General features: G+C 40.3%; 1 protein-coding gene across 15 annotated transcripts in view; it reads left to right on the top strand.

Annotated features, from left to right (window-relative positions):
* CTNNA3 (catenin alpha 3) overlaps nucleotides 1-26,865 on the top strand; it is a 939,042-nt gene that overhangs the window by 760,227 nt on the left and 151,950 nt on the right. For 12 of the 15 annotated variants that reach the window (XM_065553430.1, XM_065553429.1, XM_065553433.1 and 9 more), the window contains one exon: nucleotides 15,086-15,237. The exons of 1 other annotated variant lie outside the window; for it this stretch is intronic. In XM_065553430.1, coding sequence (XP_065409502.1) covers nucleotides 15,086-15,237 — 152 coding nt within the window. Of the gene's footprint in view, nucleotides 1-12,464; nucleotides 12,503-15,085; nucleotides 15,238-22,888; nucleotides 23,336-26,865 lie in introns of those variants that run through there. 2 more of the 15 variants (XM_065553434.1, XM_065553435.1) reach the window with 2 other exon arrangements.

The raw sequence follows: 26,865 nt of genomic DNA, 5'->3' as shown, positions 1-26,865 counted from the left end.
ATGGGTCCACTCGCAGTGGAAGGTGTTACTTGTTCTGAATAAGAGTATGAGAATCTGGCCTTAAAATTAAAAAAAAAAAAAAAAATTGGAGTGACTTTTCATGAAACAAAATCCAGAGTTTTTGTGTTTGTCCACTGATGGTTTTGTTTCTTTTAGGTGTAGATTTTTGCTATTAGTTTCACATTTACATTTGTAACTAACCAGCTCTGTCATCCTCTTGTTTTAAAACTAAGCAGAAGCTTGCCATATGTTGCCTACTACAAAATTTCTAAAAATCCGAAGAAATTGAAATATCGGGCTTTCATGAGGGGCCAGATGCTGCTCTAACCTACCCTGACAGAAAGCTGGAAAAAGTCAATAGAGCTATTCTGGAGTGCAACTGATGTAGTCTGAGAGCAGAGTCAGGCCCTAAACAGAAGTTAGTTAGATAGGATAATCTGCAAGGATTTTAGGAAGATCCTTTCTTAGATTATTACAACCCAGTAATCCTCTTTCCTGTTATTCAGAAGAGTTTTCATCATTTGAATCCTTATAAATGCAAATAAAGAGCTTGCAGTTTTCAAAAACCATCATATATTATGTGCTGCTTTAAAGGTTAAAAGTGATAGATGGGCTTGATTCAAAGCCTTTCCCTAAGACTCTAAAAACAATCTTTCAAACATAAACTAAAGGAGATAATTGTGCAGGATTATTTGCTTTTGTTTACAAATGTTATTACTTCCACATTTTATACCACTGGTTCAGAGAATCCCCAAAAATATGTTAATGATAGTGTCTGAGTGTGGGTTCAATCATGGGATGATCTGGCATAACTAAACTAACACCATTTATTATGTTACAGTATTCATAATTTTAAAAAATCAATTTTCCCCATAATTACCCAGCCTTTATTTGCTGTGGGATAAACTATTCATGCATTTGGAATAGTCTAGGGTTGTAGGGGTTGGCATTGATCCACTTTTGAGTCTTATTTTTTTAGCTTTTGACCTTTTCTACTTTGATTAAATTGGAAATAGGTGAGGCTAAAACTTCCTGCCACTATTTTCCTGTTACAGGTTGGAAGGGGAAATAAACAGTTATGTGAAATGGCACTATGACTGCATGGATGCACATAATGAAATATATTAGAATTTCAACATCCAATGGTTACAGATTTTATTCAAACCATTTTTCCATTCACAAATGAACCTCCTCCAAACTTCTAGAACTGAGATTATGAGGTCATACTTAATTTGTACACTCCCTAGGACAAGAACTGTATTTTAGTTGCATTTTCCTATAGTGCCTAGCACAATGAGACCCTCATCCCTGACTGCATGCTATAGCCATTGAACCCATTACATAGAATCATAGAACCGGAAGGGACCTCGAGAGGTCATCTAGTCCAGTCCCCTGATGGACTATATATGATTATATGTATAATCATATAAACGTATGTAATGGGTTCAATCTATTTGGAGCAAAAAGATCAAGTCTCTGTGTCCCAAAAGTCCTATCTCAAAAGGTCAGGGTTGGGGCAGTGTAATATCTGACAAATGTCTCTATGGTAGATCAGCCAATCTTCCTGGAGTTACTAAATTGCCGATCTCCACATAGTCCCAGTTCACATGGACATAAGTGATACGAGATCCACGCTTTGGTGATGGCAATGTTCTGTTCTTCCTGTTCTGGTACAAAACCCCTAAACACCAAACAAACCCAGTCTGTACAGTACAGCACAGGGTGGCAGTAAGTATTCAGGATTCCAGTAAATCTATAACAATCTTGTATTTATAGCATTATTATATTCCAGTGAAACTCTTTCCTTTATTATTGGCCTCCAAATCAACTTTCACAGCTAGAATAATGCGTGGCACATAAGTCCTTAACATATTTGTTCAGCTCGATTTCCCTGAATATGACTTCAATTTTGTTGTTGTTGAAAATGGTCAATTCCCATTATATCTGTTTTTAAATAACAAAATGATTCAGCTCTGATCAAATCATCCCTTTATATACTGGCCCTTAAGTCTTCATAGGAATTACCACATTAAACATAAAATTAACAATAAACAACATGTGATAATGTGTATAGGAGTTTGGCTGTTTTAGGGTTTTTTTTCCCCCTCTAGTTAATGCTTAACTTCCTAGCTTAAGCAAGACATAACACAATATTCATTAGAAACAATCCAGTTTCATAGAGTTTCTTTGGCTTCCAAGCTTGTGACTTCCCTTTTCTTTTCTCTCTCTACCCCCCACTCAACATAATGAGAAGCTATTTTCTTTTCTGTTCACAGATCCTTTCTGTGGAAGTGAATCAAATAAAATGGCTGCTACATAGGCTATTCTTGCAGCTCCACAATTTTATAGTTCAGGGACTGTCCATAAAGTTCAAAGATCCCACTAACAATCATCAGAAGAGTGAAGCCCTTTCCTGGGTTACATAACAATGCACAATCAGTTTAAAGTTACAAAAGAAAGGTAATCGATTTTAGTTATAATGATTCATGGTACTTACCTGAACTACATATCACTCATGACAGAATTCTAGGTGTGAGCGTTAAAATACTATGTGCATAGGGTTGTGTATTAGAGATCTGATTCAGCTCCCATTGATGTCAATGGAAAGGCTCCTATTCACTGCAGTGGCGATTAGATCAGTCTTTTGGTGATATAGGTCTGTGCAAATGGCTGTATAATTCTTTCTTTTGTTATCCTCCTGCATAAATCGCTTTTGCTCCTTGTAAGTGGCCAGTTACTTGGCTTGCTTCATAGGAGGCTAGAGTAGTCTAAAGAAAATGCTGGCAGCTACAAGAATAGAATGAAACCTAGAACTCAGGTTTAATCTTAAGAGTTCCCAGTTGCAGCCATCCCTTCTGTGGAGCCTACAGACTCAACTCTCAGGAAAGAGATATTCTCATTTACCCCAACTGGAAAAGATTTCTTTATTTCTGGGGGGCTGGGAGGAGATTAAAAAGGGAAAAATAAAAAGAAATGTCAGGAGGGTTTTATGAACTGAAATGCAAAATGCATACTATGTGATTCACGTCTCAAAATGTGTATGTCACAATCATAATAAGGCAGTCATTGTTTAAAATAGAATACACACAAATCTAAGTAAAACACAAGAATACAATAATCAAATCTTCAGTGCGCTAACTAGTGTGGCCTACCACTGTTTTGCATCAGTCCTTGTATATCAAAACACTGTCACCAATTTACATGCTTTTTTGGAACATTGCCAATTACAACATTTTGACCAAACTGATTTGAATGATGTGGAGAAGTTGGGCAGAAGTGTAAATCTTCTAAAATTTTACATTTTGAATTCATTGTCCTGTCTTCTGTGAATTTGCTTCCAAAACTATGCACGACTTTGATATAACAAATTTGAAAATATAGGTTTGGGATAGAAATCAGTTTTAAATTCCCACTTGGCAGAAGATTCTAGGTTCTAACAAACCAAGTCCTCCTAACAACGCTCAACTTTGTCTACTTCCATCTCTCCAAAAGCCAATGACAGCTGATTCCACCCATCAGCTGTCTCTCTCACCAATCATCATTTCTTCTCATCCCCATCTTCTTTAGGCTTCCTCGTAGTTCTGTAGTTTGCTAATTGCTCCCTAATAGGCATAGCAAGAACCTTGATATTCTCATCACGTCTCGACTTTTTAGAATAAATTATAATTTAAAGTGAAACTAGAGCATAATGTTTTTAGTATGAAGAAAAACTCTCAGAGAGAGGTTATGTTCAGAGTGGGAAAAGTTAAGAATGGGGAAGAGAGGGAAGGTAAACATTAATAAAACCTGGTGGGAGGAACACTGAGTTGTTTTCCCCTAGGGGTGGTGGACCCAAATCAGCCCTTTCACAGCCCTGCTGTCAAGAGACCTACAACTACCACCATCCACCTCCACAAACAATTTCTGCTGCCACAGATACAGTAGGGAATTATGGAATCTTACATCTCATCCAAGCTATAGCAGTCTGGGGAGCAGATGTCTTATAATCTGTGTTGGGCTAGTGTATGTCTGAAAAGGAGAGAGGAGACATTTTTTGGTAGCAAACAATAGGAAGAGGTGGTAAGAAGTGATCTTTTTCTCTGCTGTGTCTTACTGCATAACTATGGGGAACTTGTTGCATAATTTGTCTGCCATGCCAGAAAGTACAAGTGACCTTGATTGTTTGTACACAGTTTAATTGTTTCTGTTAGGTTAAGCTTTCCATACACCGAAACTTTAGCATAAGATGCTAAATTAATCCTACAAAAATCATTTATAGTTCTTGTTCTTCTAAATAATCAAGAATGGGAAAAAAAATAGGATGTTTTGTGATCTTTCATGTCACACTCTGCGCCTTGTTTAAGAATGCAGATGAAGATGAAGCAAGTATTTTATGCCTTCACAGCTTTTATTAAAAAAAAAAAACCATAGTAATCAGCCTTCCTGATGGTAACCATTCCATTGTTATTACAGAATCTGTAATTAAATATGAACAATAATATTTTAAGATGTAGAAGAGATATCAAAGGCACACAATGACAAAACTTCTAGTTCTTACTTATGTAAGTCCTCACAAGCCGTTTGATATAAGGTGATAAAATGTTAAGTGACATTTAATTACATAAATATTAGCAAGCTTGAAATGAAGTGTCTATACCACAGTGTAAGAAAATTTAGGAACTATTTAATCCTTTTTTATTTATTGTATTGCATGGGTTAGTTACCAAAAAAAAAAAGAAAGATGATTAGGGTTTGAAAGGACTGCTTGCACAGGGTTGAACTGAATGGCATAAGATGCCATGATTGTGTTCCTCTGCACTAATTTTATTTTGGTCTATTTTTTAACACATCTAATGAAGGTGTATGAACTATTTGTTGATTCCATTATAAATAGCCTGCCGCTCAAGTCTGTGCCAGAATACCCCCATTGTATTTCAAATCCAATGAGTTGGCCAATGCAGATGTCTTAGTTTGGAAGGCTATTCTTTTAACATACCATAAAATGACATACAGAATACATTCATAAAATTCATTCCCCAAATCATACTGGTAGTGCACAATTACCAGACTTATTTTCTGCCCTGACAAAAGGGAAAACTGTAGCATCTCAGTTATCATTCCATATGTAATGACTAACAAATGCTGGTCTTTCTTTTTTTAAATCACAGCTAGTGTAATTCTCCATGGAAAACTAAAATCAAGATTATAAACCAAGAGTAACTAATATTTTTTGTAATAAAAATGAACATTTTAATATTTTGGTGGAACTGGAAAGCTGCAACAGTTCAGCTAACTTGAAAGGGGGTAATGTAATGGAAAGTGTTATCCAGAATGGAACTACCACATGAATGTAGTGCTAGTGAATCTTACTCATGTGCAGAGTGGAGAAAGACATTAAAAATACTAATTAAAATTCTATCTTAATACATACCAAACAAACCCCAAGTGCTGATATGAACAGAGAAAAGTAAAAGCACAAAGACAAGAATAATAAAAGTTGAGATTCAATAAAGAGTAGATTCCAAGGCCAGAAGAAACCATTGTGATTGTCTAGTCAGACCTCCTGTATAACACAGGCTGTAGAACTGTTCCAAAATAATTCCTAGAGCATCTTTTTGAAAATCTAGTTTTGATTTTAAAAATGTCAGTGATGGAGAATCCACCAGGACCTTTGGTAAAATGTTCCAGTGGTTAATTAGTTGCCATTAAACATTTACACCTTATTTCCAGTCTGAGTTTGTCTAGCTCCAACTTACTTTCAGTCATTGGATCGTGTTATACCTTTCTCTGCCACACTGAAGAGTCCATTATTAAATATTTATTCCTCATGTAGATACTTATAGGCTGTAGTCAAGTCACCCCTTAACCTTTGCTTAGCTAAATAGATTGAACTATTTGAAGACTGAGCTCTTTGAGATACCACAAATTATAACAATTAGTCTGGAAGAACAATGTAGTAAAATCTCATTCTGCAGGCAAGTGAGTGATATAAAACTAAGGGCCATGTCATTTGATTTGTAAAATCTACAAAATCATAATTTCAGTGGTATCACCCTCTGCAGTGTGGTGGGCTGATTTGATTCCCTCCCCAACTCCCAGCTCCAGGACCACCAGCTGGTGGAATGTTTGATAATACAATGTCACCACAAATTAACCAAGTTGGGTATCACACAAAAGCCCTTTCTCCCCAAGCACAATGGTATTAAACACGACAAACCTGGAACAATTATGCAGAAATATTCAAGAAAATGTTTAAAAATAAATACATATATATATATATATATATATACTTTAACACAGAACTGCATTGCTTATATTTAAAAAAAATGACCTTGGTTAATCCCAGAGAAGTTAGCCTTGACGTGTAAGACTGAAAACATTTATTCATCAAAGCCATCTTCAGTGCCATCTCTGTATAGAACTCCACCACTTGACACTTTGTCATGCTGATCCTGTCCACGCCACACTCCTATCTCCATACAATGTAGGTATTTCAGACATAACTGGTGTGAACAGTCCATCCTCCACGACCTACCCTGAAGTTGCTCAGAATGGCTGAAACAAGCAGTTATGAGGTCAGAAATTATTCTCTAGATATTTACCTTGTTGATGATAAATTACAAGGACCTAAGAACCTGGCTTTGTCATTTCCACTCTCTCTCTTTGGTCATCTAGGGCTTAAACTGGTGAGATTGGTGCTGGGCATCCTCACCTTGCACTGAAGTAAGTCCACATATCTGACCAAAATGGTGCTATTTCCTCAACTGTTATATATTTTGTGGATGCTCCCATCACATTATTAGTTAAGGATCTCACAAGGCTCAGATTTATCTGTTATGCTCTAGCGCATAAAGGAATTATTTTGGGGAAGTTTGGTGGCTTGTGTTATAAACAGGAGGTCAGACTAAGTGGTCACAATCTCCCTTTCTGTCCTTGGAAGCTGTAAAACATATGCTTATAAGATTTATTTTGACAGAAAGGGGGTTATAACACTGCATTAGGAGCTGCTGGGTGTTCAATATTTTTGTAAATCAGCCCGCTTGGGGGTGGGTCTAGCTTTTCTCTCTTATTTTTTTAAAACTTGGCTGGATCATAGCTCAATTCCATCGGTTTTCATCCTAGCTGACTTAAGGGAAACCAATATCAATGTTTGTCTAGAGGTTTCAGTCCTCTGGCCCTGTGCTTTCAGTTTGGAATTTTGCAGCTGGCAATTTTTCAGCCTGAAAACTGTTTAAAATGTAGTTTAACTAATGGTGCATTTTGCTACTATTTCTGGGACATTAGTTGTGTCTGATTGGGTTTCAGGTGCCCTAGGTCTAAGGAAGTCAAGTGTGAAATACCCATTGACCCCTTTTTGTTTACTACTGTATTGGCTAAATGGATAAATGAACTTGGCGAATTTTGTCATACACTTCGTTCATATCTTACAATCATAGAATATTAGGGTTGGAAGAGACCTCAGGAGGTCATCTAGTCCAATCCCCTGCTCAAATATAGTATATTTAAAAACTGGAATAGAAAAATCCATCCCAACATTGGATTTTTAGATTTTAACATTATTGCACGTGTAGACGTGCCCTTCGTTGCTCACGGCACAAATTCGCGGGAGACCACTCTTTCAAACACCAGTGCCCTTTTATTTCCTTGTATTTTCCCACCACCACTTACATACAGCTTTATACAGTTCGCTATCAGGCAGGTAGCCCTTTAGGGAACAGCTTACTCTTACAGCTAGCTGGGAGCAACAGGCCCTCACTCCTCACTTTCCTGTTCCTCTCCTCCTGCTTCCTTCCTGCTAGCTTTATAGGCCTTTCCCCATCAAGGTGTTTCTCAGGTGTTTCTCTTTTAAGGTTTTATTCAGCCTCAGCCTGTCAGCTCCAATCACTTCCCCTTACTGGGAGCTGAGCTAGCAGGCTCTGAGCTAACAGGGGCTGAGTCAGTGCCTTTTGGCCAGCACCCTGTTACAGCATGATAAAACTTAGCACTTGTTGTTCTTTGTTAGTTCCAGCCTTACTGAAAATGCAGAATATTGGGGATTCCATTATTTAACTGTGACTATAGGAACTTCAGCAATTTGGCTTGTTTAGACAGGGAAATCTTTTGCATAATCAGTGAATAGCAGCTAAATGACTAATTGGTTTATGAATGGATGTGTTTTGAGACTGCTAAATAAAAAAGGAATGGAGCAGACATTACTTCATGGTCCTCGCTCAAATGTATCTGAGATATAGAAAAACAACGAGGAGGAGTTGTAGAAGACTAACAGATTTATTTGGGCACAAGCTTTCATGGGTAAAAAATACCACTTCTTCAGATGCATGGAGTGAAAATTATAGATACAGGCATAAATATATTGGCACATGAAGAGAAGGGAGTTACCTTACAAGTGCAGAACCAGTTATCATAGGTTTCACCCCCACTCTGAACTTTAGAGTACAGATGTGGGGACCTGCATGAGAACCCCTAAGCTTAATTACCAGTGTAGATTTGTATGCTGCCATCACCAAATCGTTTCAGTCATTTGGAAACTCTGTCTTCTCCCCAAAATATCTCCCTCCCAAGTACTATAACCCTTTCCTGGGTACCCTTGAGAGACTTCTCCACCAATTTCCTGGTGAACACCAATCCAAACCCTTGGATTTTAAAACAAGGAGAAATTAATCATCCCCCTCTTTCCTGGCAGGATTTGAGTTTAAATTCCCTTTCCCCCACCAGTTCCTGGTGAATCCAGATCCAACCCCCTGGGATCTTAAAACAAGGAAAAATCAATCAGGTTCTTAAAAGAAGACTTTTAATTAAAGAAAGAAAGGTGAAAAGAAAACTTCTGGAAGATTAGCATGCAAGCTATTCTCACAGACAACAGATTCAAAACACAGAGAAGTCCCCCCCCGGGCAAAACCTTAAAGTTACACAAAAGAAAAACCCATTTGAAATCTCCCTCTTATGCAAAAAGACAAGTCACAAAAGAAAATAAACATAAGCTAATTTATTCCTTCTCTAATACTCACTACCCTGATAGAAGGCTGATTCCTGGATCTTTTCTCTTAACTTAATGAACTGACTGAACAAAGGACTCTTCCCTCCTTCCTGGTTGAAACATTTGGTCCCCCCATTGGTTCCTCTGGTCAGGTGTCAGCTAGGCTATGTGAACTTCTTAACCCTTTACAGGTAAAAGAGGCATTAACCCTTAACTGTCTGTTTATGACACCAGTGTTGACAAGGCCAATTCAGTCAGAATGGATGTGGTCCACTCCTAATAATTGATGTAATCATCATGAACAGGTTGGATTATGAACAGGACGCTGCCAGGCAACTCCCCAACACCACATTCTATAGGCCACTATCCTCCAGTCCCACCGAGGAGTACCAAAAGAAACTACACCATCTACTCAACAAACTCCCTGCTGCAACATGGGAACAAATCTACATAGGCTGAGCTTTGTGACTTTGTCCTCATCCACAACCGTTTCAGATTTGGGGACAACGTATACTTTCAAGTCAGCAGCACTGCTATGGGTACCTGCATGGCCCCACAGTATGCCAACATTTTTATGGCTGACTTAGAACAACTCTTCCTCAGCTCTTGTCCCCTAGTGCCCCTCCTCTACTTGTGTTACACTGATGACATCTTCATCATATGGACCCACAGGAAGGAGGCCCTTGAAGAATTCTACCTGGATTTCAACAATTTCCACCCACCATCAACCTCAGCCTGGACCAGTCCACACAAGAGATCCACTTCTACAGTGCAAATAAGTGACGGTCACAAACACCACCCTATACTGGAAACCTACTGACCACTATACTTACCTACATGCCTACAGCTTCCATCTGGGATACATCACTCAATCCATTGTCTACAGCAGTGATCAGCAACGTTTGGCACACGGCCCATCAGGGAAATCCACTGGCGGGCCGGGACGGTTTGTTTACCTGCAGTGTCCGCAGGTTCGGACGATTGCAGCTCCCACTGGCCACAGTTCACCATTCCAGGCGAATGGGGGCTGCGGGAAGCGGCAGCCAGCACATTCCTCGGCCGAACCTGCAGACGCTGCAGGTAAACAAACTGTCTCAGCCCATCAGTGGATTTCCCTGATGGGCCGCGTGCCAAAAGGTGCTGATCTCTGGTCTACAGCCAAGCCCTAAGATACAACCGTATTTGCTCCAATCCCTCAGACAGACAAACACCTACAAGATCTTTATCGAGCATTCTTAAATCTACGGTACATACCTGGGGAAGTGAGGAAACAGATTGACAAAGCAAGACGGGTCCCCAGAAGTCACCTACTATAGGACAGGCCCAACAAGGAAAATAACAGAACACCGCTGGCCATCACGTACAGCCCCCTGCTAAAACCTCTCCAGCACATCATCAACGATCTACAACCTATCCTGGAAAACGATCCCTCACTCTCACAGACCTTAGGAGGCAGGCCAGTCCTCGCTTACAAACAGCCCCCCCACCCTGAAGCAAATACTCACCAGCAACTACACACCACACCACAGAAACACTAACCCAGCAACCAATCGCTGTAAAAAATTGATTTGATTTAGTTGGGGATTGGGCCTGCTTTGAGCAGGGGGTTGGATTAGATGATCTCCTGAGATCCCTTCCAACCCTGGTATTCTATGATTCTATGAAACCCTATTGCCTACTCTGTCCCCATATCTACTCTAGCGACACTGTCAGAGGACCCAACAACATCAGCCACACCATCAGGGGCTCATTCACCTGCACATCTACTAATATGATATATGCCATCATGTGGCAGCAATGTCCCTCTGCCATGTACGTTGGCCAAACTGGACAGTAGTGATACCTCCTTATCAATTATTGGGAGTTTACCACATCCACCTTGACTGAATTGGCCTTGTCAGCACTGGTTCTCCACTTGTAAGGTAACTCCCTTCTCTTCATGTGCCAATATATTTATGCCTATATCTGTAATTTTCACTCCATGCAGAAGTGGGTTTTTTTACCCATGAAAGCTTATGCCCAAATAAATCTGTCTTTAAGGTGCCACTGAACTCCTCGTTGTTTTTGTGGATACAGATTAACACAGCTACCCCTCCGATACTTGAGGTATAGAATAATTTTAGGTTATAAAACTTGCTGGAGTGGTTTATATAAAGTGTTTTATTCATCTATTCATGACTGTAAATCTTTACAGAACATGCTAGCTTTTTTTAAAGACATTTAAGTTGGTCAACAGTTGCAGGACCATATCTTCCCCACCCCTTCTGTAGATAGAAAAGATTCTGAGCTAATCTCTGTGTCCTCTGAGTGTGGTGTGGTGAGTGCCAGGTCTGCAGTGTCATCCCTTCTCTTCTGTGGGTATGACTTCACTACAAAAAAGTGTGTTTTTAACTGTGATTAGCTACACCACATTCACTAACTCTGGTAAAAATAGCAGCGGAGACGAGGTAACTCATCTTTTAACTTGGGTTAGCAGTCAGTTTCAACCCCAGGCTCCCCTACGGGCTTTCGATATGCTAACCTGAGTTAAAAGACAAGTTGCCACATCTTCACTGCTATTTTAACCTGAGTAAGCTTACCCAAGTTAAGAAAACACTTTTTTTTCCCAGTGAGGACTCACCCTATATGTGGGAAATTCTGGGATCCAAACTGTCTGCCTTGGGCACAATGAAGGTGGGGTTAGTGCTGGAAGTTGTCCTCCTTGCCAGAGTTTTTCAAAGTTGTGGTTCTGAGGCAAACCCCTTTCTGCAGTTGAATAACCCAACTGGTATGTCAGAGGAAAACAGAAGGTGAGGCTATATGTAGCAATATTAGCTCCCATTGGGTTCCCTCTCTGGCTACTACTGTGCAGACACAAGGGGACTCAGCCATTGGCAGCAGTGGGTGAATGAGCAGCATAGAGGACTCACTTGACTTCATTGCAGGACAGTGTTTTCTTTTCCCTGATGTGGATACTTAAGATCCACCAAGTTAAGAAGTCTCAACCCCTTACTTGTGGGGTTAGTTATTTGGAAACTCATAGGATCAGGCCAAAGTATTCTAATCATTCATCTGAGGGAATGATGCAGTCAGAAGCAGGGCCGGCTCTTGGGTTTTTGCCGCCCCAAGCGACGCAAAAAAAAAAAAAAAAGCCGCGATCGTGATCACAATCTGCGGCGGCAATTCGGCGGGAGGTCCTTTGCTCTGAGCGGGAGTGAGGGACCATCTGCCGAATTGCCGCCGAATAGCTGGACGTGCGCCCCTCTCCTGAGTGGCCGCCCCAAGCACCTGCTTGGCAAGCTGGTGCCTGGAGCCGGCCCTGGTCAGAAGACAGATCTAGATACCGGCACAATATAGTATTATTTGACAGCTTTATGATAACCCACATCAAATACCAGAATACCTTGGTCCCAGTTATTACTGCAGAGATTTACAATTGACCGATCTCACAATAAATGTGTTCCTCTCAGATTTGCCTCTATTATTGTAAGTTTTTGTTTTTCCTTTCTTTCTTTTTTTTTTTGCACAGGAAATCTTACAAGCCTCAAATGACTTAAGTCAGATATAACTAAATTTGAGACTCGTTCATATTATCATTCCATTAGATAACAGTGTTATTAATGTGTGTCACCCCCTGGAGAGCCTAGAAGGAGATGAATGAGTTACTTTAGTAGCTGGCCTTCAGTGATGTTGGAGGGACAGTCAAATCAGGCAAGTTATTACTAAACTGTCTGGGGTACTGGCATGTCCAGTTAAAGCACAACATTCCCTTGTACTCTTGTGGGATAAGGAAGGAAGTGGATAATTCAGTGAAAGGATGGAAGAGGGTTTTTCTGTATTGGTTCCGAGTACAATTTGAGGGAATAGAATGTTAGTCAATTTTTGTCCACTCCACTGTTTATGAGGGAACACAAGCCCTTCTTACGTGAGAAAGGATATGTTCAAAGTTAAACATTGGTTTAAAATCCCCTTCCTGGCTAAGTGATCTCTTTGCTGACAGGAGTGAATCTATCACTATAATGAGCATCATTTACCTTCACCTTCCATAGTTGTGATGAATGCCCTATTCCAGAAGATCAATGTGGCAGTCAGTCAGTCAGGATCATATTCCTTTTCTACTCCCAACAAGTTGGAAAACCGAGCAGGGGATGTTGAGGGAACACAGAGTGTTTAGAAGCTGGACAGAGCAAACAAGCGGGGAGAACAGGAACGGGTACAGTCTGTGAAGGTGGGAGGCAGCATGTAAGCAAGATTGGATAGCCTGTTCTTTCTGAAACTGGGCTGTGAGCAGTAGACCGTTATCAGTCATTGAAAATGCACCAGACAGAGTTAAGGGGAGTTAAATGACTCCATAGTGCTGCAGTAAAGGAGATACACATATAGTAACTAAGGGGAATGCTGCCACAGGCAGGCCCCTGAAAACATCCTAGAAATTCCTACTGTACCAGTAGACGCCTGGAGCTCCCTGAAACCTTTTACATTACCTTTGTACTGCTCTGTTCTGAGTGATGGAGCTGAGTATTGAACTTCACATAATTAATGTATCAGATGACTATTTAGTTCAAAATAACCCTACTTCCCATTATTTTATTTACCAACCCATAAGCAGCTTTCTATAACTTTGGCTAACTGAAACTATCAATTTCTGTTCTTAAATTATGACAAGCCATTTCGATTCCTTTTTTAAAAATACAAGTTTGAGGTTGTGTTAAATTAAAGCTGAGCACTCGATTAGCTATTAAATCTGATCACTGGTGAAAACCACCTTCATATCTTGCTGTCAGTTTCAGGGAAAGGTGAGGAGTGGGAAAGGAAAGTTTTTTATTTATTTGGAGTGACACTCCTCTGTATAGAAGTTTGGTGAAAAGTCAGTTTGATGGGTTTTTTCATGTGTTTGATTAATATTAAGACTGCCTTTTCTATGAATGGCCTAGTTACCACTGTTATCAAGTGGGTTGAACATAATCTTTTCTTACTGTCCTTGACTCTACGGCAAGTACAGCATGAAATAATGTTTTAAAAGCATTCACACAGACTATTATGTGAACCTTGAAAAATTGCATAGAATGCTACACTGATTGACTCATCATTACTATAGCTTGTACAGATTAGAGTTTCTTTAAAAGTTGTATGAGTAACTAACCTGTCTGATCTTTTACTTAAAATGCATTTGAAGAAACTTGTGCTTTACACAAAGTCTTCTGGTAGGTTTAATTCAGGAAGGATCAGATGGGAATAAAAAGTTCTGAACATCCTTGTTTTTGGAAGTCAATGGTATTCCCTTATAAAATGCAGACAAAGGACCTGATTTTAAGGTATGGCTAAGCCCTGCAACTCCCATTGACTTTATGTGGAGCTATAGGTGTTCACTACTTCTGAAAATCAGGCCATAAAGAAACAGCTATCATCTTCACTGGGAGCATGAGTGATCTCTGAAGCAGTAAGGCTGCTATAATTAAAGTGCAGATTTGAAGATCTATTTTCTAGCTATTAACATGTTTTGAAAGCCCCATGAAAAATGAGGGGTTGTGGGGGTTAGATCATGAAGTTGTTACTGAGGCAGAGTAATATACAGTACCAATCAACATGGTATGTAATGACTGATCATATACTTCAGGACTTATTTACCTCAGATTATTTAGCAGTTAAAACCCAGGTAATGTTGCTCTCAAGTGGTTCTTTATACACGCTCATTAAACACAGGTGGAGTTTGGCTTTCCATTGATTTTTTTTTTTTTTCAGAAAAAGAATAAGCAAATCAACCAACACGTGTTTTGCTCACATGCCAGAATGAAGAAGTATCAGAAAGTTGGAAGGTCTCCCATTCCTTAGGTTATATCTAGAGTTGCTCAGGAATTGTCTATCAAAAAATGTGTTTTTGATGGAAAATTGCAGTTTTTGCTAAATTTAAATTTTCTGTAGAGAAAATTCAATTTTGCCAAAATGTTTTGAGTTTTTCACTGGAAAAATTTAAATCTTCTTTCTCCTCTCTGTCCCCACCCAAACACCAAAGCCACAAATGACAAAAATCGTTTCCATTGATAGTCATTTTATTGTTTTTACATTGTAACTATATTTTAAAAGTCTTCATTCCACAAACTGATTCCCTCTTTGTTTTTTTCATTTAATATAACTTTTTAAATTTTACAGTGATTCCAGAGTTTGTTACTCAAGTCAATATTGCACTGGAGAGCTTAAGCAGGAACACAATGCATCAGTTTGATGACAATCAGTTTGTGGACATCTCAAAGAAGGTCTATGATACAATTCATGACATCAGATGTTCAGTAATGGTGATTCGGGTAAGTCTCTTCATTTATACCTTGACTATTCATTAATAACATTATTGAGCAATTGGGACACCGTGGAACATTCACAAGAATTTACAGCTAAACAAGGTACTATTGCCACAAAGTTCAGATCCAGATTTGCACAGTTCCAGTCTATGCTGGTGCTTTGATTCTGGGTTATTTGAATAGACACAAGTATAATTCAAAAAGGTCGGAACCATCCATTGTACACAGAACAAGTATGAAGTCTCTCAAAAAATTAAACATTTTTAAAAAGAAAATCAGCATAGAAAAAATAGTGTTTCTTCTGGGTCAGCCCAAAGTTAAACAAGTTGGGACTATACACTCAGCAATGTCTGAATGAGTGGATTCCAGATAGGAGTTCAGTTGTGCAAACTCCTTAGCCTTGTTCACTAATCTGCTGAAGGGGGGACTGTCGCATCATCCTGGTAATCCCTTTTGAAACTTTGTCACCAACAAATTGAAAGGAATTTTAGATTAACTTCTTTCCATCTGATAGCTTCAGCCCATTTAAGTATAGTGACAAAAGATATACTTACCAAAATAACTTATCGGAGAAGCTCTTAAAAATACTCTAGAAAAGAAAACTTTTGCCTTTGGAATGAACAGGATATGAACCCAAATGAATGAACTCAAACAGCAGGTTTTCCCCAGAATAGGGTTACCAGATAGCAACTGTGAAAAAACGGGGTGGGGAGTAATAGGCACCTATATAAGAAAAAGTCCCCAAAAATGAGACTGTCCCTTTAAAAATGGAACATCTGGTCACCCTACCCCAGAACTACTTCGCTGCACAAATCTCATTGTAAATGGCTCTAGATGTACACTGAGCTATACTATCAATATGCTCAGTCTGTGTTTCAGAAACAAAATATAAACATTCCAAATAAAATCCACTTAATAAGTTTGTTTGCCAAGGAATGATGTCTTTTTTTCCTCCTCTATCAGTTAAGGAGAAACTGGGAAACAAATTCTGAGCCCTCATATAGGGTTTATTAAAGTTTAAAGTAGAAAGTTTTTGTGAGCCCCTTTAAAAATATTGGTAGCATATCACTTACTTGGCATCTGTGGGTGTTGAGGTACTCGGGATCTTGTAGGGTTGTGTCCGTGCTGCTGTAGCTTCAGATATGAAACTGATTATAAACGTAATGAAAGTCCTATCTTACTGTGTGTGGTTCACTGTGCTTTCACTCCACCTATAATGGATTTTGTTGTCAAGTGCAAGCCAATTTTACTGTCCTTAGCAGTACTCGGCACTTACCTGGTCAGTATTAAATGCTGCTGTGCTTTGCCAATGCCATTGGACAACGGGAGTGTAGCGGGGCAGTTACCCTCATCCTGAGAGAAAAGGCTAGGCTGATTGGGGAAGCAACCACAGCTGGGGCCACACCCCAATCAGGCCACAGCTGGCCCTATAAAAGGGCTTTGAGCCAGGGGCTGTCAGTCTCTCTCTAGGTGTGGAGAGAGAAGGAACTGGCTGCCTGGGAAAAAGGGTACCTGAACTGGAGTAGTTCTAGGGAATAGGGCAAGGGATCTGGGGAGCTCCAGCCTGGTAAACCCCCAGGCTGCAGGCTTTATGCAAGGCCTAAAGAAAGGTACTGGGGTTAGGTAGAGGCAGCTGGTCCAAACCCGCCTTGCCAGTGATGAGTGGTTTATAGACTGAAGTCTTCCCCAGTGAGTGGGGGCTAGAGGATGACTGGACGTAGCCACTGAGGCAAGATGGGGATAGAGAGTTGGGGGTTCCCTGGGGAAGGGAGACCCAGAGTGTGGGGTACTACTGGGGCAGAACCCCGAGGTAAAGGGCACTGGGGTCCAGGCAAGACACGAGGCCTGAGATAGGTGAGTCACTGGCCTGCAGAGGGCGCTCCAGGCTGAAGTTGAGCTAATTCATAGGAGCACCAGCAGGAGGTGCTGTGTGGCGAGTCATCGCTTTGCTACAGGGAGGAAAAGAGACATTGCTGTGGAAGTGAAGAGATGGTTGTATTAACGCCACTTGTGGTGATGGGGCCAGAGCAGACATTTTTTAGCTCTGCTGAACTAGTGAAGATGATGTCTGTTGGAATGTAGCTGTTGCATTAACTTAGATGGAATATATGGGCCAAAAGAGCCAAAGGGGTTATCATTACCCTGTAATTGTCCAGCATTAAAGCATTTTAAACGAGGTTTGGGGCTTGGCATACAGAGTCCTCAGTCTGCTTAGTATGATGGCAAACACCATTAAAAATCCTTTTCAACCTTTTTTAGAGAGACAAAAAAAGGAAAAACAGTTAAGTTTGCCAAGTATTAAGTAAAGCTTTCATTTTAACAGCCTTGTTCCCTTTCCCTTTAGTTGGAAAAAGTTTTTAGAAGGGAAAAAGCCCCTTATGTAACGTCTCTTAAATGATAATAACTGTCCTTTTTTTGGAGGTGGGGAGAAGATACAATTGAGATGGGCTGGAGCTGTTGCAGTTGCTCTTAAGTCTGATCTTGTTTCCTAAAAGAGAAAACAAGACAAACACACACAAAAGGGGGAGAAAAGAATAAGGATAGATAGAGCAGTTTTTGTCTCTGACGTTGACTCTCATTGGCAACCTCCCATGCTGGGCCTGTGTTTTTCAGCTGCTCCAAATCCTGGCAAACTTGTATTGGCATTGGGCTATTTAGGGCATTGTTTGTAGTTGCCTCTCCAGTCAGGGCTGCTGGAATGGTTTTTACAATGAAGGTGCTGAGAGCCATTGAACCAAACTGTAAAAGCCTCTTATGATGGGAACCACTTGAAGCCAGGGGCTGTGGCAGCACCCCTAGTTCCAGCACCTATGTCTCCAGTCACAGGCTCACAGCAGTGTGGCAAAATATGCAGTCTGGGCTGACTAACCTGACTCTTATGAAACAGAAGGCAAAAGGAGAGAGCTAGGAAAGAAAATACATGAGGTGGGGGAAGGAAGAAGAGACACTGGGGTGGGAGGGAGATGAAATCTCACATCTCATGTAGTATTTGGGATTTAGCTGGAGCTGCGGGAGGTGGCAGTGGTAGTGTCATTTGTGTTCAGGCCCAGACTGGGTAGGACTACTCTCAAGAGGAGGATGAAGACGATCTGGAGTCCCAAGAGACCAGGGCGGTAGCAGCCCGGATGGTAAAGCTCACTGCAGGCATTGTTAGCAGACAGCTGCTGCTTCTGCTAATTTGTCCCCAAAGTCTTTTCCTATTAAGAACACCCGAAGGGAGTGTTGGACAGAATAGTCCATCCTCTCATTATTTTTGTCTCCTAATCAGCCTAATTTCAAGCACATGAATTCTGATTTCTGGTTCCACACTTTTATTGTTTACCAAGCATGATCTTAAAACAGTCCCTGAATTTATATTAGTGGGCCTTTTTGTTTGGGCTAATTCGACCTGTCTGTCTCTCTCTCTCTCTCTCGCATCTTTTCATATTGATATTTTTTGTTGTTCTGACATCTTATGGATTTACTCCCTTTTTAGAGTTGAGCTCACAATTAGGATAAATTTGTAGGCCCTTTATTACACCATCTGTCACTTATAATGAAATTCCTTTTATAACAAAGAGCATGTGTGTGTGCACGCTTATGAAAAATAGACATCACTAGCAGTAGACTCAACTGCATTTGAATGGTCACCGGTAAGCAGCAACAACAAAGTCCTGACAAAAGCTCAGGAGATCAAGAAAAGATTGTCATGAAATAGGACATCTGGACTTCATGAGCTCCACCATGCAAAGAGTGATGTGAGAAGCTTTTTAAAGGTTCACTGGATTGTCAGCCGACACTTCCCCCTCCCCAAGAGACATTTATTGGTGTATGCTGCCAAACCAAGAGTAAAGCATGACATTTATTTTGAGTAAGGATGCATTTGCATTCCTAATGAGAGAGAGTCCATTCAATGCCAGGCTTATTTCAGTCTACCTATAAGGAGCTTTAGTAAATTTGACTTATTCAAGCATATGCAGTAACCATAGCAGCCAACATGAGGAAATGTAGAGTGTTCTTTAGCAAACTCCAGGAGCTCATTGATATTATGCCAAAGAACAACGTGCTTCTGATTACATGGGATTTCAGTACTAAAATGAGAGAAGGAATTGTTGATCAAAATATAATTGGAAGATGTAAATGAACAAGGACACTAATTCAGAGTTCTTTTCAACATCAAAGCAGAAGCTCTGCAGATCAGCTCCACAGGAACCATTTCAAGCATGTAATTAGAGAGAGAATATTTTAAAAGGTAGTTCTTCTTATCTGCAAAACCCTGCCAGATCCCATTATTAACTCAGTCTTTCAAAGTTAAATCTTCACTTCAGATGTGTAAAAACACTCACTCCAGCCATGCAGGTATAGCCTCAAAAACACTGGAAAGAAGCTTATTGTCAAATAGCTGTTCAGCAATGCACTATACTATGGGAGGGGGGGGAGGCAGGGTTTGAATCTAGGTCTCCTATGTCTGAGCTGAGTGCTCTAATCACTGGGCTGTTAAGCATTGGGGGATAGGGCATGTGCCAGTAGCTCCTCCTCATTTTTATTAATGGGAGCTAAGTCCCCCTGTACATCTAGCCCAAACATTTGAAATGTTTTATTTGGAAAATATCAAAATGAACTATTTTAACACTTTTTTCCACATGCTTTTTCCGACCAAAGCAATTACCCAGAAGTGACACAGATTAATGAAATGTTTCAGCCAACCTGAATCTCTGTTTTTTCAGTCAAAAAAAAAGTTCACCTGACACTCGTGCTATACTTGATCACTCTAGAAAGGGATCCAGTCTAACAGTCAAAACAGATTTTAGTTTGGTGGAGTATGGAATCAGACTTCTAATCAGTTCAGTGCTCTCAGGACACAATGCAAAGCCAGAAAAGTGGCCCCTTTATGGCACATGCTGAAAGTTCTGGCAGTTGATAATAGGTGGCTAGCTATTATTTATCATATTTCTGAAATGTCTATAAACTATAATAACTAATAATGAGTAGTAGTAATTCCAAGAAACAAAATTATGTTAAAATGGAGTTAAGGTTGAGGGCATCAATAGTGTAAGGATAAAAACCAAGTACGTTGTAATTACCTCAAAATCCAGGAAATCCAGAGATGAGGTTCTGGTTAAAAGAAATCCAAACATGTTAAGGTAAAAAAATGCAATTTGATTGATATATTTTAGTGGTGTAGCTTCAGATTAGAATACATGGATGTTTAAAGGTTTAGGGGTCGACATTAAGATTTAGGGTTATTGGTGGTTTTTTTTTTGTTTTGTTTTGTTTTTTCCTTTCATGGTGTCACAAGAGGACAGAGTGAAGGTTGAGTAGGTAGGCAGCAGGAATGTAACCCTACTCTGTATTTCCCGCTGGCCAACAGAGGCAACTTTAGGCAATTAGGAGCGCATGTTGCACCAGTTTTAGGAGTGGGTCACTGGGTAGTGTCCTGTTTCATGTTTGGGAACTTCAGGAACTCCTCTGGGACATTGCAGCTCCACAACATGTCTAATATGGGCCAGTGACTAGAGGCTAAACTCGGAGGAGGAGGAGATGATAATATCTGGAGATAATTGGTCCAAAGGTGCTCAGATGACCCACAAATGGTGGTTGGTGTCTATAAATGAGGCATAGGTGAGAAAGTGGGGTCCATACTAGTCTAGAATGAGCCCTCAGGTGTTATGGTGTCAGGACAAGGTAGCTCATTGTTACATATTCCTTTCATGTGTCATGTGGCCTTTACCACAATTTTTTTGACCTCTTAGTCCCTTCAGTGCCACATGGAATGTAACTAAAAGAATACAATCAGTCAACTGTAAATACATTTTGCTTTTATTTACTACTCACCAGCTTTGGCTCTATTATATAGGTCTGACCATTTAGCTAGTGCATTTGATCAACACTCTCTTAAATCAAAGTATTGACAAGAAAGGAATTCTGAGTAGCAAAATATATCTTAGACTGATCTGGCATCATTAAAGGAGTTTGGTAGGGTTACACAGTTCCTCTGCATCTGTTCAGTTGCTGGAAATAAATACTTGTCCACATTGTTCTTTCTGGGTATAAGAATATTGGTTTTGCTGGTGCAAATGCAGAAATAAATTATTCTAAGGCTATTGGATCGGCGAGTAGCGATCGATCTATCGGGGATCAATATATCGCATCTAGACGAGACGCGATATATCGATCCCCAAACACACTCCCGTCAACTCCAGAACTCCACCAGGGTGAGCGGCGGTAGCGGAGTCGATGGGGGAGCCGCAGCCATCGATACCTCCCGTCCTCACGGTGCGGGAAGTCGAAATAAGATACGTCGACTTCAGCTATGCTATTCCCGTAGCTGAAGTTGCGTATCTTACATCGACCCCCCCTGCAATATAGACCAGCCCCTAGTGTGCCTAAAGCTATTGATTAGACATAATATGGAAGTAAGATTTCACTTGAATGTGAAGTGGGACATTGGCTCTTCAAAAACAGCATATGGGTTCAAAGTGAAAATGGAGAGTGGAATTTTGGTTCATGGAACTGTTTGTGAATAAGGTGAGCAGGTTCTGGCCTGTTATCTGTGCTCCATTTTGTTTGATGTGAAACTCAAAAGCTGTAATATTTTGAACATCTACAAAAGGGACATAGGCACCATCTGGATGAGAGAATGCTGCCAGGGACTGTACTTGAGAATGGAGAGAGGTGATATGAAATACAAAGTCAAAAGTGTGTGGAAAGCACAGAGGAGTTGGTGAACAACATAAATAGCAGGTATTCACCAGTACTTTTAAACCAGGGTGCACGTGGCTCACTAGCCTTAAGTTACTCTTGTCATTAGTTTATAACTCAGTTGACTTAGTGGAGTGACACCCAGGATGCATTTGGCCTGATGCCCATGAATGTTTACCACGTGAAAAAGTAATTCTGTGTCCTGAGATTTTGCAAGGGTATGTGGAAAAAATGACATACATGTTTCAAATGTCAGTATCCACCAAATGTTGTTGCTATCAGAAGTGTTCTCTGTTGCTATAACAGAGTTTGAGATACAGCCTGTTGCATCTTGTTTTTTGTCCTTTCTATTAGCTAAGATCAGGGAAGGACTGGAGAAGGGACCAGAAAGTACTACCCCTTTCCTCACTGCAGATCCAAGAGGTTCTAATTATTTGAAGGTCACCTGCAGTTAGTTGAGCACCTGACACACCAATTTAAGTCAGAGGGGATTGTCTGGCTATGCCAAAAGAATGACAGGAGACATTCAATATGGGTTTAATCAGGCCGCAACTTTATTGTTAGACAGATGTTTGGGACTAACCCGGTGGATAAAATGTGTGCAGTGCAGGTGCAAAATTTATGTCCTTCCAGCAGATTCCCTGCCGGGACCTTACCAATTCCAGCCATTTTTTTGGGTGGGGGAGGGGGGCGGAAGGGCTTCTACAGCTTCCCCCCTATTTATCTAGGTCCCTTCAGCAATTTTCTTGCAGGGATTTTACCGACCACACCCCCTCGTAGGAGGGGTTAAAGTGGACTATAATGATGGGGGTTCAGCAGTTTCTCGTTGGAGTCTGTTTTTGAAGCTTTTCTGTTGCAAAATTGCCACCTTTAAATCTGTTACTGAGTGGCCAGAGAGGTTGAAGTGTTCTCCTACTGGTTTTTGAATGTTATGATTCCTGATGTCAGATTTGTGTCCATTTATTCTTTTGTGTAGAGACTGTCCGGTTTGGCCAATGTACATGGCAGAGGGGCATTGCTGGCACATGATGGCATATATCACATTGGTAGATGTGCAGGTGAATGAGCCCCTGATGGCGTGGCTGATATGATTAGGTCCTATGATGGTCCATCATCCAAGGTGCCACAAGTACTCCTGTTCCTTTTGCGGATACAGACTAACACAGCTGCTGCTCTGAAACCTGTCATTAATTTATGTAGTACCTGTGCTGAACATCTGCTATACACTTAAATAAAGAGTTGTGACATATGGCCTACTTTGCATGAGCAGAGCCTACCTGAACCTGTTGTGAGAAAGGCGAACCCACCCCCCCCACACACACACTGCACCTGGCCAATATGGTGGTAAGGGAAAAATTCCTTCCCAGCCCCCCTTTCTGGGGCGGCTAGTGTAATACCCACAGCAGATATAGCAAACCCGGCATATTTGTGACCGAATTAGGGAGGGAGGGTGGGTGGGTGCTGCCCAGCCTGTTCTGAGTGGAGAGGGGAGAGGCCAGGCTCTGCTGACCTTTTTAAACCCTTCATTCCTAGGTGGTGAGTCATCCACCGCGCTGACTGCTTTTTTATCAGCTTTACGTTTCCCCTCCTCCCCCAAGCCAGAAAGCATTGCTGCCTTCTCCTGGCAGCCAGCCAAACTCCTCCCTGCTTAAGTGCAGGGTGGCAAGTAGCCAGAGCTCACAACTTTGGAATTGGAACCATGATTTAAGGTGTGGATTTTAGTAAGATTCCTATAACAAAATAACTTAACTTTTAGTATGTTTCCCAAATGAAGTGTGCATGTGTGCGTGCAGTTGTGTTGATGGGATATTTTATTACTTGTGTTTAAAAAGGTAGTGTTTACCTGCAATTTTCAGTTTTCTCACAAAATGTAGGCGTTTTATAAAATTCAGACACAGAGGAACTGAATAGTTGTGATCAGCACAAATCCTTCTTTCATTTGCAGGAGTGCAAACATGATAGAAAATTATATTTGCACTAACACAAGCTTTTTCTTCAATCATAATTTACTGTATGGCTACTAGAGCTGAAAAACAGAATTTCTGTCCTGTGGAAAATTCCAAGATTTCAACACTTTGTCATCCTCAAATGGGATGAAAAATTGCAATTTCAGACTTTTTTTGCTAAACAAAATATACTGAAATATGTTTTTACTTATATTATAAAAATCAAAATAATAAGTATAGTAGCAGAAAGTCCATTCTGTCACAGTTGGGCCAAGTAATCCACCATCTGTGCAGTCTCCCTCAGACAACCAATGAAACAGTCTAACTATACAGTAAGGGTGCTGGTTGGTTGGTATCTCTGATATCATACTTGTCTAGGACTTTTGGCAAGGTATAGATACATGCTTTACTGTAGCTGTACACCACATGGGTGTAATTCACAAAGTCAAAATGGCTAACAACTTAAAAACTGGAAGGTTAACAGACCACAGAACGCATTGATGATTCAACCAGGTGATATTCTGAATAAAAAGAGCTCTAAATCCATGTTTCTGGCTGCTTCCATCACTTTGCACTGACTCAACAGTCGATTTAGGTAAATATATTATATTAAAAGTCAAAATAATACAGTTGCAACAAAACATTCCAATTTCCTGTCAAAAATTGTGATGAGATCAGTACATTCCTGTGAAATGTTTGTTTTGTTCATCTAAGCAAGCTCTTTAGAATTGCCCTTAAACTCCTAATTTTTCCATATTGTGAAACTGCCAAGCACCTGTAAGGCATACATTACAAATTAAAGAATACTAGGTGATATATACCAAGGCTGACAATTAATTATTATAACAACATTTTGTTTCACATATGTGCTTCATATAATTGGTTTCTACGCTTTTGTAATGCGCATAAATGGTCACATAAAGGAGCTTGTGATACTCTTTGATATTTATGGTTTGCACCTACGCAATGGGAGAAATGGGTGTGTCTGTCATCTAATTTATCTCCATATGTGTCTTTTGGATGCTAGTCTCAGGCAAATTATTTAACTGTTTTTACATTTGTAAAATGAGAATAACCCTTATTTAGTTCATAGGTGTGAGGATTAATTCAATAATGAACATAATGTAACTTGAGAGTCAAGATATGAGACTGTGTAAATGTAAAGCATTTGATTGTTAATATTGTGATGGGATGCCAGGGTGCAGCCTGGGACCATGGGACCACTATGCCCTCTTAACTCTCCAGGCTGGGTGTCTCTCACAATGCTTTGCTAGTGACAAGCAGCAACCCCCTCCAGGTGTTATCACTCAGCACAACAGCATGTGGAGCCCCACACCCAGCTAAATTGCATGGCCTTATACATGGTGACTGCCCAGCATTCCACCATCAGAGGAGCGCTGTGGTCTTTCTCCCCCCCCCCGTCCCTCCCCCCGCCCCCCCCAGCCAGCCCAAGGCCCCTTTAATCCTTGAGCACTGGACCCGGAGCCAGGGAGGGGCAGCGTTCGGGGCAAGGGCACCAAAACCTTTGTAGAAGGGCAGGGCATTAGTGCCAAAACTGGGTGGGATGGGGGCATGCCCCCCCTTTTTAACATGGGTGTAGTTTGGGTGTTGCCCACCCCCATGCATTCACAAGTCTTAGAAGAGCAACACTCAGATGTGGAAACTATAGAACATGGACCACCAAAAAAGAAAATCAACTTTCTGCTGGTGGCATCTGACTCAGATGATGAAAATGAACATGCGTCAGCCCGCACTGCTTTGGATCATTATCGAGCAGAACCCGTCGTCAGCATGGAACCATGTCCTCTGGAATGGTGGCCGAAGCATGAAGGGGCATACGAATGTTTAGCATATCTGGCATGTAAATATCTTGCAATGCCAGCTACAAAAGTGCCATGTGGCACCTGTTCTCACTTTCAGGTGATGTAAATAAGAAGCAGGCAGCAGCATCTCCTTTATATGTAAACAAACTTGTTTGTCTTAGTGATTGGCTGAACAAGAAGTAGGACTGAGTGGTCTTGTAGGCTCTAAGTTTTACATTGTTTTGTTTTTGAGAGCAGTTATGTAACAAAAAAATCTGCATTTGTAAGTTACACTTTCAGGATAAAAAGATTGCACTACAGTACTTTTAAGAGGTTAATTGAAAAATACTATTTCTTTTGTTTATTATTTTTACAGTGCAAATATTTGTAATCAAAAGCAGTGTACACTTTGTATTCTGTGTTGTAATAGAAATCAATATATTTGAAAATGTAGAAAAAATCCAAAAATATTTAATAAATTTCAATTGGTATTCTATTGTTTAACAGTGCGATTAATTGCGATTAATTTTTTTGAGTTAATCGTGTGAGTTAACTGCGATTAATTGATAGCCCTAGTAAGAATATTGAAGATGTTTACTTCTCTTGTAAAGCTAAGGATTGCTTGTCAGTTTGTCTTCCTGTTATTTACTTCACTTTGGTCCGATCTAGTACATTGCTGTGTGGTGGATTGCTCACTTAAAACCGTTGATGTTTTTGTATGATGGATTGTTCCCAACAAAAAAGCACAATGCTTTCATCTCTAGCTGCCACATTTATTCTAGAAACTTCTTCCTCCTACTGAGCTGAACTGTCCCTTTCCACTTTTCCATTATTTTGAGCCCTTTAAATTTACAGCCAAAGCCTAGAAATAACCTCTTGGAAACTTTTATACTCTGAAAGCTATTAAAGAGAACTTCCATTCTGTAATTATTATTATAGTACTGGGTTAGCAAGGCAGAGAGCTAAGGGTCATTTTTCTGGCCCCCCGTGTAATACTTCCATTTATATGTTTTCCAGCTAGTGATTAGTGTAAGCTTTTGCATTGCTGGTCTCTTTTTTTCTGTTCCCTTGGCTGCTGCTTGGCTTGGCTTTCTCTCTAAGCTTGAATTCTATCCTCTATGAAAAAACTCCTATAGGATTTATTTGAAAATAACCTGTCCATAGATTTATTTTTGAATAATCTTATAGAATGCTACATCAGAAAT

This window comes from Chrysemys picta, chromosome 7 (genome assembly GCF_011386835.1).
Source record: "Chrysemys picta bellii isolate R12L10 chromosome 7, ASM1138683v2, whole genome shotgun sequence".
Taxonomy (NCBI): Eukaryota; Metazoa; Chordata; order Testudines; family Emydidae; genus Chrysemys; species Chrysemys picta.
The sequence above is the reverse complement of the archived record's forward strand: the minus strand, read 5'-3'. Positions and strand labels throughout refer to the sequence as shown.